The 12,054-nt window shown below is 38.8% G+C and overlaps 3 protein-coding genes across 8 annotated transcripts; 2 read left to right on the forward strand and 1 right to left on the reverse strand.

Moving 5' to 3' along the window:
* The first annotated feature begins 2,058 nt into the window (after positions 1–2,058).
* On the forward strand, positions 2,059–6,930 carry LOC103709969 (beta-amylase-like). Of its 4 annotated transcripts, XM_039125897.1 has the most exons (9): positions 2,230–2,320; positions 2,393–2,435; positions 2,819–2,887; positions 2,957–3,355; positions 4,391–4,555; positions 5,108–5,371; positions 5,461–5,670; positions 5,772–6,011; positions 6,135–6,930. In XM_039125897.1, exons 3-9 carry the CDS (start codon positions 2,819–2,821, stop codon positions 6,354–6,356), a joined length of 1,569 nt encoding a protein of 522 aa, XP_038981825.1. In that variant the 5' UTR covers positions 2,230–2,320; positions 2,393–2,435; the 3' UTR covers positions 6,357–6,930. The 4 variants fall into 4 exon arrangements, with proteins under 4 accessions (XP_038981823.1, XP_038981825.1, XP_038981824.1 ...); XM_039125895.1 differs by lacking the exon at positions 2,393–2,435 and having other exon boundaries at positions 2,059–2,320; XM_039125896.1 differs by lacking the exon at positions 2,230–2,320 and having other exon boundaries at positions 2,350–2,435.
* LOC103709968 (pentatricopeptide repeat-containing protein At3g26782, mitochondrial-like) lies at positions 2,563–9,600 on the reverse strand. Of its 3 annotated transcripts, XR_005511692.1 has the most exons (4): positions 7,203–9,582; positions 3,116–3,344; positions 2,767–3,022; positions 2,563–2,629 (listed from the first exon to the last, which is right to left on the reverse strand). XR_005511692.1 is itself a non-coding variant. In XM_039125894.1 (2 exons), exon 1 carries the CDS (start codon positions 9,415–9,417, stop codon positions 7,252–7,254), a length of 2,166 nt encoding a protein of 721 aa, XP_038981822.1. In that variant the 5' UTR covers positions 9,418–9,600; the 3' UTR covers positions 4,523–4,585; positions 7,203–7,251. The 3 variants fall into 3 exon arrangements, 1 of the variants encoding a protein (XP_038981822.1); XR_005511691.1 differs by having other exon boundaries at positions 2,563–3,022; XM_039125894.1 differs by lacking the exons at positions 2,563–2,629; positions 2,767–3,022; positions 3,116–3,344 and adding an exon at positions 4,523–4,585 and having other exon boundaries at positions 7,203–9,600.
* A 588-nt stretch (positions 9,601–10,188) lies between these two features.
* Positions 10,189–11,489, forward strand: LOC103709970 (photosynthetic NDH subunit of lumenal location 3, chloroplastic). Its single transcript, XM_008795522.3, has 3 exons — positions 10,189–10,588; positions 10,743–11,029; positions 11,247–11,489. The coding sequence occupies exons 1-3, from the start codon at positions 10,276–10,278 to the stop codon at positions 11,343–11,345; spliced, it is 699 nt and encodes a 232-aa protein (XP_008793744.3). The 5' UTR covers positions 10,189–10,275; the 3' UTR covers positions 11,346–11,489.
* Positions 11,490–12,054: the final 565 nt, after the last annotated feature.

Genomic DNA, 12,054 nt, shown 5'->3' on the forward strand with positions numbered 1-12,054 from the left:
TAGATATCACTAGTAGGAATAAACTTGTAAACTTGAAAAAGCTAAAATTCTTTAGATGGTATATATCAATTTCTACATCAACTCTTTCATTCTGTCAATCTGCCTAACTCTTCTCAGATGGAGAGATACATCTAATTAAAACTTACCCGGAAAGAAAGCTTCCAGTTTGACTGGCTCGTTTCCGATCCTAAAAAATAAAATTTAAGCTTGATCACTAAAGGCACCATCTCCTGAAGGGCATGATGTTACATCGTAGATCTCGAAAAACTGATCTATTTTTTTAAAAAAAGATCATCTCAATCAAATGTCATATGATTAAGTTATAGCCTCTGAAAGTTTGTCCTACGACTCGGCTTCCGATATAACAGGTCTCGCTCTTGTATCCTGTCCAATCCTCTCATAGCGGCCAAAATGGATTACATCGAGTCTGAAAATTTTCCTGCATCAAAGATTCAGGTTCGAGCAGGCCATGTAGGTTATCCAGCCAATGAACAGAAGTTTCCAAGTGTTGTAGTTTAGTCTTGCTGCGTTCATGCCCACACCAAAAATTCTAATTTTCGCAGAAATGTTCTTGGTAGTCTCAAAATGGAAAAAAAAGAGATTTTTAATCTCATATCATTTCTAGGTCCCAATTACCAAGATGCACGTTGCAATAAAACTCGAATTCGTAATCCAAGTTCCTAACTCTCAAGATGCATACAGATCTTAATAGCAATCGAGAGATTTTTTTTTTACAAGTACATTAATGTAGTTGTGGTAAAAAAAAAAAAAAAAAAACAAACACCACAATAAATTAAAACACAAGATCCCACGTTGGCACACTGCAGCAGTGCCAAATGACATGATAAAATTAGATTATCGATCGTTCACAACAAAAAAACTGGTCCCATGAAATAGGTTTGCTAAAATTTTAGAGAAAAACAAATTTTCTAAAAAGAAAGGAAAAACTCAATGCAGAAGTTAATAAGAGGGAAACAAAACAAACAAACAAAAAAACACACATCAACTGGTATGCTAAGTCCACTTTTCCCACACTACATTACGCCACCACAACCCAAATGAGAAGGAAAAGAAAGGAATCTTTACATCAAATTCAAGAAAAGGGAGCGAAGAGGAAAGATTTGTCTAAGCCCAAATTAAAAGCTAAGACGCAGCTCATGGGGAAATATCTCACTTGTAAACGCGTGAAAAATTTCCATCACTGAAGTTTCCTAGCAACCAGGAGATTGTATAGGCTCAGCTTTTATTCGTGTTTTTGTTTTCACCCTTCTTTACCTAATTTATGATCACAATGAATTCTAGTGCTTGCGAAGTAACATTTGGGTCCAATGGCTGGCATTTCTCACATTTTATTGTTGTATTTATCAAAAATGATTTTCTGATAGATGTTATCATTCCCCTGAGAAGAAAATAAGAAAGAGAGCTCTTAAAATTGCCAAGTAGCTAGTGTAGTTTCAGCTCCAAAATAGATTGAACTTCATGTTACTTATTAACAAAATAAATCATTGAAACTTATTTATCTGATTGTCAATATCGATCTAATGGATAAGTGTTTATTAAATAATAAAATGTTAAGCTGCCAGATTGAGATCTGTTGATTGAAAGCTTTGCAGACCTCAGTCTCCTTGCCAAGCTGAGCAGGGACTAGCTTGAGCTAGCCCCTCAATGGCATTGCATTGCCTTGCCTTGAAAGATAATGGAAGGTATCAAAGTAAAAGAGAAGATAACGGGAAAAAGATCAGTATAATATGGATGGGTGGTAGTAATAAAATGGACGGAGCATATGCATTGCATCTCTCTCTTGAAAAATAGACTTCTTGTCTTCATCTGCATGCTAGAGACTACAGTAAGCAGGAACTTGAAAAATACATGTGGATGTTCGAGATTAACGTGCATCACAAACTAAAGAGAAATAGAATCAAACCATACAACGCTTTGTAGATTTTTACAAGAAAAGAATCATACCCGCCACTTATTCTCTCATGGCTGTAAGTATAAGTTCAGTCGACTTGTTCCTTTCCAAAGCATAGAAGAATAGAACTGAGTTCTTTTGCGAGAGTTGGGGAACAGGTATTGATCATTCACAATGACAAGCATCTCGTACTTGTGTGGCTTAGAGAAGAGAACTTGGTCACCAAGGCCGGAGTTCCATTGGAGAATTCAGGTGAGAGATCGGCAAGAGTTTTCTACAGGGAGATCAAGGAAGGTAGACACCAGTGATAGTCTCTTGTTGGGCGGTCAGACCATGTCGAAGAGGGTTGGAGCTCCTCAGGCTGTCACGTCTGAGGATTCAAGCATAAGCATGTCTCCAGAAAACAGGGTAATTTTTCCTGATAGTATTGCTATTGCAATGCATTGTTTCATTGACATGGTCGCCACATTTGATTGGCAGGAGGGTCAACTTTAAAAGACAGTCTTCTGTGTCTATACACCGAGTAAGTTGTATAAACTGGAACATGTGCCCATTGCATCAAGTAGTTGCTGTTAGGAATAAGGTCATTTCATGACACACAGCTGGGCATCGGAACCATCACTGTCTTAAAAGCATGCGACAATCTACTGTAAACGCCAACTGGGTTTGGTACCCACATTGCTTTCTAGCCTGGAGAAAGAACAGCATTCATTTGTTCTGTTAAACATCATGATCTAAGTCAATCACATACTTATCAACCACTTTCATCTTCTCTCTCTCTCTCTCTTATAATCTAAACTTTAGTTATTATAATAAATGCTGAAGGAAGTGCAGGCATAAGGGCAAGCACTCACCACAACAGGAGAAGATGCTAACTTCTTTTTTCTCCAAACACAAACCATGCAGATGCCAACCCTTCTCACACAACAGGAGAAGATGCTAGCCAACTACGTTCCAGTATATGTGATGCTCCCAGTAAGTTCTCTTATCAACTGTTTCTGTTGCAGCAATGATCTGCTTGTTTGATCTGAACCTCTCCAACAGTTGGGTGTTGTCGCAGCTGAGAATGTATTGGAGAAGCCCGAAGAGCTCAGGAATCAGCTCAAGAAGCTGAAAGCAGCAGATGTGGATGGTGTCATGGTGGATGTTTGGTGGGGAATCATTGAAGCCGAGGGTCCGAAGAAATATGATTGGAGTGCTTACAGGCAGTTGTGCCAGATGGTCAGGGAAGAAGGGCTCAAGTTGCAGGTCATCATGTCATTCCATCAATGTGGTGGGAATGTAGGAGACATCGTCAACACCCTGATACCTCAGTGGGTTCGTGATATTGGTAAGGAAGACCCGGATATCTTCTACACCAACAGAGCAGGCACAAGGAACGAAGAGTATCTCACCATTGGAGTGGATAACCAGCCCCTTTTTGGAGGGCGCACTGCAGTAGAGGTTTGATCGATCAAAATGCTTTTGTTCTCAAATCAAGATCAAGTTATTTAATGAATAGCTGGATTAATTTTACCTTCTTTTTCCACTTTTACTTGGAGAGAAATTATAGGGCTTGATATTTTCTATTTTAGGCTTTCCAATTAAGTAATGACAATTGCCTTAGTTTTCTACGTTAGGTATTAGGCATTGTAGTTCTGTGAGTTGATACGAAATTATTTAATTTATAAAACACTAAAGTTCCCTGAAAAAAAAAATTTATATTACTAGACCAAATCCAACATAGAATGTGAAGCTATACTACACAAAGTGTATTGCATCTTAATTTTAACTGAGTTCTCTAGATAGTTTCAAGTCAAATTCAGAATTGTTAGCCACATTCAGATGTTCAACCTTTCTCAAAGTTTAGATCTCTGTTGTAACTGTATGATCTTATCTTACTTGGAGACATCCTTATCAGATCTTAACTTCTTTAAATAGCAAAATTTATTTTCAAGAAAAGAAAATGACAAGAGCCTTGGACCCTTGAGTGTTCAAGAAAACTAAGTACAGAGTCATATCTTATTTGTTGAGAATTCACATTTCAAACACATTAATCATCTAACAGAAAAATATTAGAATTTGTTTTTTTTATAATAGAAAGGCATAAAAAAGAAAAGAGAGACTAAAGAGAAAAAACATAGAAATAAATAAAATAATTATTCGCGACATCTTGATAAAATATGCAGGTTTTCTCAAAACTAAAAGAAAGATTTAATTTAATTAACAAGACATTAATGAAATCAATGAGTATCAAGATATGTTTATTCCATAATTGAGCCAACAAAAACTTTTTGACAAAATTCTCATATGTGCTTGATATATTTGGTATTAAGTTGGAGAATTTTATGACAAGAAGATACTCTGGAGTTGTTTTCAGAAAAAATGTTTATGCATGTTACAGCTCTCTGTAATTGTATGGAGTGAAGCTTGTTATTAATCAAGCATGAATTAGAGGGTCAAGTATTGGACATACAGTTTGTTTTTCTGTTATGACAGCTCTACAGTGACTACATGAAGAGCTACAGAGAAAACATGGCAGATTTCTTGGAAGCTGGTCTGATCACAGACATAGAGGTGGGCCTTGGCCCTGCTGGAGAGCTAAGATACCCCTCCTATCCACAGCGCCACGGATGGGTTTTTCCAGGCATTGGAGAATTTCAGGTATGATTTCGATTATTAGTTTTTTGTACTCTATCATCAACAAAAAGAAAATTCCTTATATTAGTCTAAAAATTTGCGAATGGCGTCCAGAAGAATCACAAATATGTTAAGGGCAAGTCCAGACTTCCACATGTAGATCAAGGAAAACTGGAGATAGGTAGAAGCTAATTATAGATATATCACAGATCTATCACAGATCTATAAGAAGAATCCGGTTTTATCATAAAAAAAAAAAAATGGCATGAAGTCAAGAACAAATGGCCAAACAGGACTCATAAGTTAGAGCAGAAATAATTGCAACAAAGACTCCTAACTAAATTGCAAGCTGTCTTAAGTGGCATGAAAGGATTAAGTGACCTAACAAATGGGACCTTTTTTTAATTGGATTGGATATCTGGATTGCATTCAAAATGCTTGTATGAGTCATCACTGAATTTCTTGTGCAATGTTTTTTCGTTCCTTTTCAGTAAGAATACAATAAGAGGGATATAAGGATTCAAAACATATTTATAAAATTCATTTTGAGAAAACATATTTTTAAAAATCTTGCAGTGTTACGACAAATATCTCCAAGCGGACTTCAAAGAGGCAGCAACAAAGGCAGGACACCCTGAATGGGAACTGCCAGATGATGCAGGAGAATACAAGGACACACCTGATTCGACAAAGTTCTTTGCAGAACATGGGACATATCTTACAGAGAGAGGAAATTTTTTCCTAACTTGGTATTCCAACAAGTTGATAGAACATGGAGATCAGATTCTTGATGCAGCCAATCAGGCCTTCTTAGGATGCAAAACCAAGCTTGCAGCCAAAGTATGAACTCCATTTAAATTTGTACTAGTATTTAACTGCTGACTACTGTTGTTTACAGTGATATATAAGGTTGTTTATTACCATGACAGGTTTCTGGCATCCACTGGTGGTATAGGGTTGACAACCATGCAGCAGAGCTTACTGCAGGGTACTACAACTTAAACAATCGAGATGGCTACAGAACCATAGCAAGAATGCTTACTAGACATGATGCTATCTTGAACTTTACTTGTGTTGAGATGAGAGATTCTGAGCAAACTGCAGAAGCTATGAGTGGGCCTGAGGAACTAGTTCAGCAGGTAAAGCAATGGTAAATGTAGAAGGTATAAATATGCCAAGCACTTAACCTAGTATATGGTTTGATAATAGGACTTATGAGATAGTTGAAAAATTATGTCAGGTACTAAGCGCAGGATGGAGAGAGGGCATTGAAGTCGCATGTGAGAATGCACTTAACCGATATGATAGGAAAGCCTATAACCAGATATTGAAGAATTGTAGGCCAAATGGTGTCAACAGAGATGGGCCTCCAAAGCTGAGGGTCACTGCAGTGACATATCTCCGACTATCAGATGAACTATTAAAGGGCAAAAATTACAAAATATTTAAGACATTTGTGAGGAAAATGCACGCTGATCAGGTAAAATTCTTCCTTCAAGGCTGTTTCTCCATTTTCAGAATCATAGGATGTTCCAGAACAGAGTATAAGCAATTAATTAGCTAAAAGATAGATTGTAGTTTGAATCATATCTGTTTGTTTCAGGATTACTGTCCAGATCCAAGCAAGTATTTCAAACTCATTAAACCTATGGAAAGATCAAAGCCAAAAATACCAATTGAGGATATGCTGGAAGCCACAGAACCAATGAAGCCATTCCCATTTGATCCAGTAACAGATATGAGTGTAGGTGGTGATTTTGCTGATTTTGTAGATGAATTATTCAACAAAGTAACTTCGATATTGAATCAAGATCCTTCAGAGTGAGGTCGCCATGAATAAGCATCCTAGTGACGCTATTAATGCTATTTCATACTTTTCGCTAGTCATATTTATGTACGAGTATTGACTAAATGCCATGTGAATAAGGGTTGATCAAATTTTCTCGATGTTTGTTCCCATTTGATATTCTGAATGGCTTTTCTTTTCATTTTTTTCACATCATATTACTGCACATTTTGGTATATTTGAATGGGTAGCTTAAGCTCAAATATTTGGAATAGATCTGTGCCACTCTTTCTGAAGAAACTTTAGGGTGTCATAGATGCTGAAAAATATTCAATTGGATTTTGAAGTCAATATTTTAATTTCGTTGCTCCGAAACATTTAAAATTTAGTTAATCTATATGTTCTTGAAAAGTGCAAGCGGTGCCTGGTGGTTTTCAAATTCTCCATGGACATTTAGAGACACCATTCAGACTCAGAAAGCAGGGAGCTAAGTTAGGCAACCAGAGAATTACTGAATAAACAGATCCCCCACACATACATGCGCAACAAAAGAAGAGGGGAAACTAGAGTACGAAGAAAAGTTGAGCATTTTCTGCATCAGCATATAGCTGAAGAAGTTTTGAAAAACAATAACACTATACAGTTCAAAGAGTCTAGAGAATATAAAGGGGGAATCATTCTAGAGGTAAAGAAGTTTAACTAAAAAGTTAAATAGTTATATGGTTAGGAAAGAAATATGCTACACAATATAGTAAAGACAAAATCGTAATACAATATAAGCACAGATGGATTAGGGGAAAGAATCATTAGTTGTGCACCTACTAATATTAGTGAAATCCAGATTATGAAGAATGATTTAGCGAGCAATAAAAAGAATCGGCTTACGAAATTTGCTGATCCTTCAATAAAAGTTGACTTGCCATCAAGCATAAGTTCACCAATAATCACCACAGGAGCAAGATCCATTGCGAAAGTGATGAAACCGATGGGCATCCCTCACAACAATTTCTCTACTGACAAGCTTGGAAATTAGTTTAGTTGCTGTGTGGCAATCCCCACATACCCGAAGGTTCTTTGTGATCCTAATAGTCATTCCAGGAGATGTATTTAATAGAGCAAAAGCAATGGCCAGCCTTTCACTGTGATCCCAGAGCATGTTTTCCTTCACATCCTCCTCAACATCATAAAACACTGAACTGGTATCGGGGATGTATCCAGCTTTCTTCAATTGTTGTCTTAATTCATCCAACTTGGCATATATGGTCTTGGATTGTGGGTGTGACTTATCTCCAACCAAAAACCTATGAATTTCCATATCCAACTCAATGAAGCTGCAACCAGGTGGTTTTTTCAGTCCATTCATCCTTGCTGTGGTTCTCACTCTCTCTACATCACTCCACCTCTTCTCCACAGCATATACGTTGGAAAGGGAAACATAAGGACCAATGCCCTTAGGGTTAAGATGAAAAGCATTGTGAGAAGCAATTTCTGCCAGCTCAACATTGTGATGAATGCGGCAAGCAGAAAGAAAAGCTATCCAAACATCAACATTAGGTTCCACATTCATGTCCAAAATTAGTTTGTACACTTCATCTAAATGGCCAGCTCTTCCAAGAACATCTACCATACATGAATAGTGCTCAAAACTGGGGCTTATTGAATAATCCTTTGACATTTGGTGGAAAATCTCCTTAGCCTCATCCACCAGTCCTGCATGGCTACATGCTGATAAAACTGAGGTGAATGTAATCTTGTCTGCTCCAATATTTTTTGTCTTCATTTCATTGAAACAAGCAACAGCCTCCCTTCCCCTTCCATGAAGTCCATATCCTGAAATCATGGCAGTCCAAGAAACCAGATTTTTCATTGGCATCTCATCAAAAGCTTGACGAGAACAATCTAAACTTCCACACTTAGCATACATATCTATAAGAGCAGTCCCCAAGATGACCCTGTTATCAAATCCCTTTCTAGTGAGATAAGCATGGAAACTCCTGCCAAACTGCAATGCTGCTATCCTGTCACAAGCACCAAGCGCTGATACAAGAGTAAACTCATCAGGAACCATGCCTTCAGAGTTCATCCGACGGAAAAATTTTAAGCTTTCAACAGCATCACCATGACGAGCACAACCAGAAATCAAGGAATTCCATGACACTGTGTCTTTCCGACTTATCTTCTCAAACAAACACCTCGCACCAGCTATAAAGTCAGAGTTTACATAGACATCAATGAAAGCATTAACTACAAACTCATCAAATTCCAAACTATTTCGCAGCGTGTAAGCATGTATTTCCTTTCCTTGCTTTAATGCCGCCAGATTGGCACAGGCAGGCAATATGCTAAGAAGAGTTGCTCGGTCCATTCCCCCCCCACGCATAGCCAGAACAGCAAAGACCGCTAGAGCCCTTCCCGAGTCATTATTCTTCGCATAACCCGAAATTATTGTGTTCCAAGAGGTTAAATCTTTTGCCAGCATTTTATCAAATAGCGCCTGAGCAAGTTCCATTTCTCCAAATTTTGAGTACATCGAGATAAGAGAATTACTAACATAAACATCCGATTCATACCCACAAACAATTATCCGAGAATGAGTTCTTTTACCAACTTCAATGAGCAATAGATCACCACAAGCCATCAGAACAAATGGGTACGTGAAATTATCTGCCTTTTTGCCGGATCTCAGCATCTCACGATACAAGACAAGAGCTTTAAGGGGGAAACCATTGCAAGCATATCCCCTGACCATCACATTCCACAAAAAGGGGTTCTTCAGGGATATTCCATCGAATACCACTCGGGCATCGGCCATGCCCCCACAGATAGCATACATAGCGCATAGCTTGGTGCTTAGATAGGTGTTGTCTAGGAGGACGCCGGAGGAGACCATGTGGGCGTGGAGTTTCCGCCCTTTCTCCAGTGATTTGGAGTTGGTGACGATTTGAAGCAGATGCCCGCATTGGAGGGAGTTCAGAGGCTCTGTTATAGCTCTCTCTACCGAATGAGCACCAAATAAACGGAGATATCGAGAGAAAAGGAACGAAGGCGGGAGGATTCTGGGTTGGAAGTCGAGAGATTTGAGAAGAGGGGAGGCATTCATGAGAGAGATGGGGTGCGCGGGGGTCAAACTAACTCGTCCCAAATTGGAGCTTGCGCTGAGAAAAATTGCGAAACTCCCTGGTTGAACGCTTATTGAAGTTCTAAGTCAGAAGCTTCATAAAGAATCGGCAGTTACATGCCCGACTTCAGTTAAATGGAATCTGCTGATAAATTATGTAAAAGCCACTGGCTGGACTTTTAATTATTTATGAGTTCTTAACCCCCATGCTTCTCATAAATCGGTATACGTAATATCCTGGGAAGAGTTACGTTAAAATTCCTGAACCTTTTATTTCCTGCAAGCCCTAAATCACATGCTTCATATAAGATCGGCAGATCATATACTGTCTTCTGAAATTGCTTGGAAAATTAATGTGCATGGCAAGGAGGGATATATTGGAATCGAATAATAAGTCTCTTAACATGATGGTTAAGTAACATAGTCCCACATCAGTAGAACCTTAGATTCTACCGACCTAGAAAATCAAGCAAATTCTTCCTTATCTTTTCTGAGCATTAAACTAAGCTTCTCTAAATAATTGTAGTAGTAACTTTGCCGGAACTACTAAAAGATATGCAAAAATTCATGAGCTTTATTAAAAGTTTTAACATATGAAGCGATTACGATTATAGAGGAACAACTATACAAATATGACAAAAATAGTGCATTCATTATTGTCTACAGCCCAATTTGTTCTTTAGCTGAAGTCCCAAGCCACCCTTTTGGCTCTCCATATAGATATGAAATGAGTGGTCGGTAGCCTTCAGTCTTCAATGGATAACCTCACAAACAGAACTATATTCACTAAACAGCCTTGCGTACATCCCTCTACAAGCCACTTTTCTTCCCTCCAAATCCATGGCTGCTGCTGTGTCTAATCTGAGTGGAACTTCCCAAATCCTTCCCGCCAGGCTGTTAAAGAATTGGAAACCAAACCATGGGTCATCAAGACTAATGGTGTTTGCTAACAAAAGCATAGATGTGTTCCAAGAATCTCAGTTACAGTTTCATAGCAGCAGCGGCATCTCCTTGCAAGTTTCGAGGAGAGCTTCTGTAGGCCTTGCTGCTGTCACACTCTTTCATCTACTTAGTACTGGAATTTCGCGTGCTGAAGCGGAGAATAATGGGTTGTGGCTAACCGGCCCGATACCATCTCCAATTGTCACCAGCAGTATGTTTCTTCATCCATTGCATCATCTTATTAGGTTTCTTTTCATCTCACCTGCTTTCCTGGTCGTAAAACCTCTAGAACACAGCATCTTCGCTGCTGAAAAGAGTGGAGATACGAGATAGACATGGCTAACGAAGACTATTCCCCCCTGCAGGGATTGCCAATAAGGAGACAGGCACGCGTTCCTTCCTGAGGAAAGGGATCTACATGGCAAAACTAGGCCCCCAGATAATTCCTTACAGGCTGAAGCACTATGCATTTGATCTGTTGGCTCTGGGGGACTTACTGGGGCAGGAAGCTTGGAACTACGTTAGGAAGTACCTCTGCCTGAAATCCACGGTCATGTACTACGATTTCGATAAGCTAATCTCTGCAGCCCCTGAGGAGCAGAAGCAGCCCCTCACCGATCTCGCCAACCGGTTGTTTGACAGTGTCGAAAAGGTGAGCACTGAACACTTTATATATATTTTTTCATTGCTTGACCCAACCTACATTAGAAGTTTGTCCTCAGAACAATGATTTGCATTAAATTTGCTCCAACTTCACGTATACGTAAAGCAGTCTAACAAGTAAAATAACAGAAACTTTCTATAATTTTAATGAAGTCAAGACTTCTATGGGCGAACAATCTAACAAGTAAATTACCATCAATTGACAGCTTGAAGAGGCCGTGAAGAAGAAGAGTGATTCCTTGACACAGTCATGCTATGGAGATACAGAAGTTATTCTCAAGGAGGTGATGGCCCGAATGGCGTAAATGTTATACTAATTCAACAGTTAAATTGTAGCATTATCATTATCCTGTCAATAGGAAATCTTCCGAGCTCTAGAAATCTCCATTTTAATCAAATAACAAGGAATCATTTAATAAAACACTTGCATGCTTGGTGGCTTCATGGTTCATAGACAAACCAAGAAAGGTCTGACTGATAAATTTTCCCCAGGCAGAAAGAGGGATTCTTCTAACGGTCCGCCTGTTGCTCACGGTGCAGTGCATCTTTTTGCAATCCAAGGAATTTAACTGGAGGAGAACACGCAGAGCCAGCAACATCAAATGTATTCAATTAATTGAACGATAAATAATTCTGTACTACCAAAAAAGCATAACAAATAATTCGACATATACAAAAGTCCGCTTTGATGTAGTGTCATAGACGAGGAATCTTTGGAACCAGTTCACAATATTCCTCTTTCCAATCATGATCAGGTTATCGCATTGTAAGAAGAGTGTATCTATCAAAGCAGATCACCGAACCTTTTTATTGGGGCGGTAGGGAGTAAATTACCAGACTAAAAATACTCATGTATGCAACACCAGTCACGACTTGAACCCAATAACTCCTCCGGGCAGAGGAAGGGTGTGACTGATCATCTAGTTCACAATCTTGGGTCTGGCCACTGGACATAACCAAGGGGAATAATGTATTCATGGCTTCTTGAAAATTGCCATGCATGTTTTCCTGATT

The sequence above is a fragment of the Phoenix dactylifera genome, chromosome 4 (genome assembly GCF_009389715.1).
Source record: "Phoenix dactylifera cultivar Barhee BC4 chromosome 4, palm_55x_up_171113_PBpolish2nd_filt_p, whole genome shotgun sequence".
Lineage (NCBI taxonomy): Eukaryota > Viridiplantae > Streptophyta > Magnoliopsida > Arecales > Arecaceae > Phoenix > Phoenix dactylifera.

Excerpts from the sequence above, each read along its gene's own strand:
- LOC103709969 (XM_039125895.1), top strand. The coding sequence starts at position 2,087 with ATGACAAGCATCTCGTACTTGTGTGGCTTAGAGAAGAGAACTTGGTCA. Across the intron at positions 2,888-2,956 it reads CAGTATATGTGATGCTCCCA|TTGGGTGTTGTCGCAGCTGA; the intron begins GTAAGTTCTCTT and ends CCTCTCCAACAG. Across the intron at positions 5,671-5,771 it reads CTGAGGAACTAGTTCAGCAG|GTACTAAGCGCAGGATGGAG; the intron begins GTAAAGCAATGG and ends AAATTATGTCAG.
- LOC103709968 (XM_039125894.1), bottom strand. The coding sequence starts at position 9,417 with ATGAATGCCTCCCCTCTTCTCAAATCTCTCGACTTCCAACCCAGAATC.
- LOC103709970 (XM_008795522.3), top strand. The coding sequence starts at position 10,276 with ATGGCTGCTGCTGTGTCTAATCTGAGTGGAACTTCCCAAATCCTTCCC. Across the intron at positions 10,589-10,742 it reads ATCTCCAATTGTCACCAGCA|GGATTGCCAATAAGGAGACA; the intron begins GTATGTTTCTTC and ends TCCCCCCTGCAG. Across the intron at positions 11,030-11,246 it reads TGTTTGACAGTGTCGAAAAG|CTTGAAGAGGCCGTGAAGAA; the intron begins GTGAGCACTGAA and ends ATCAATTGACAG.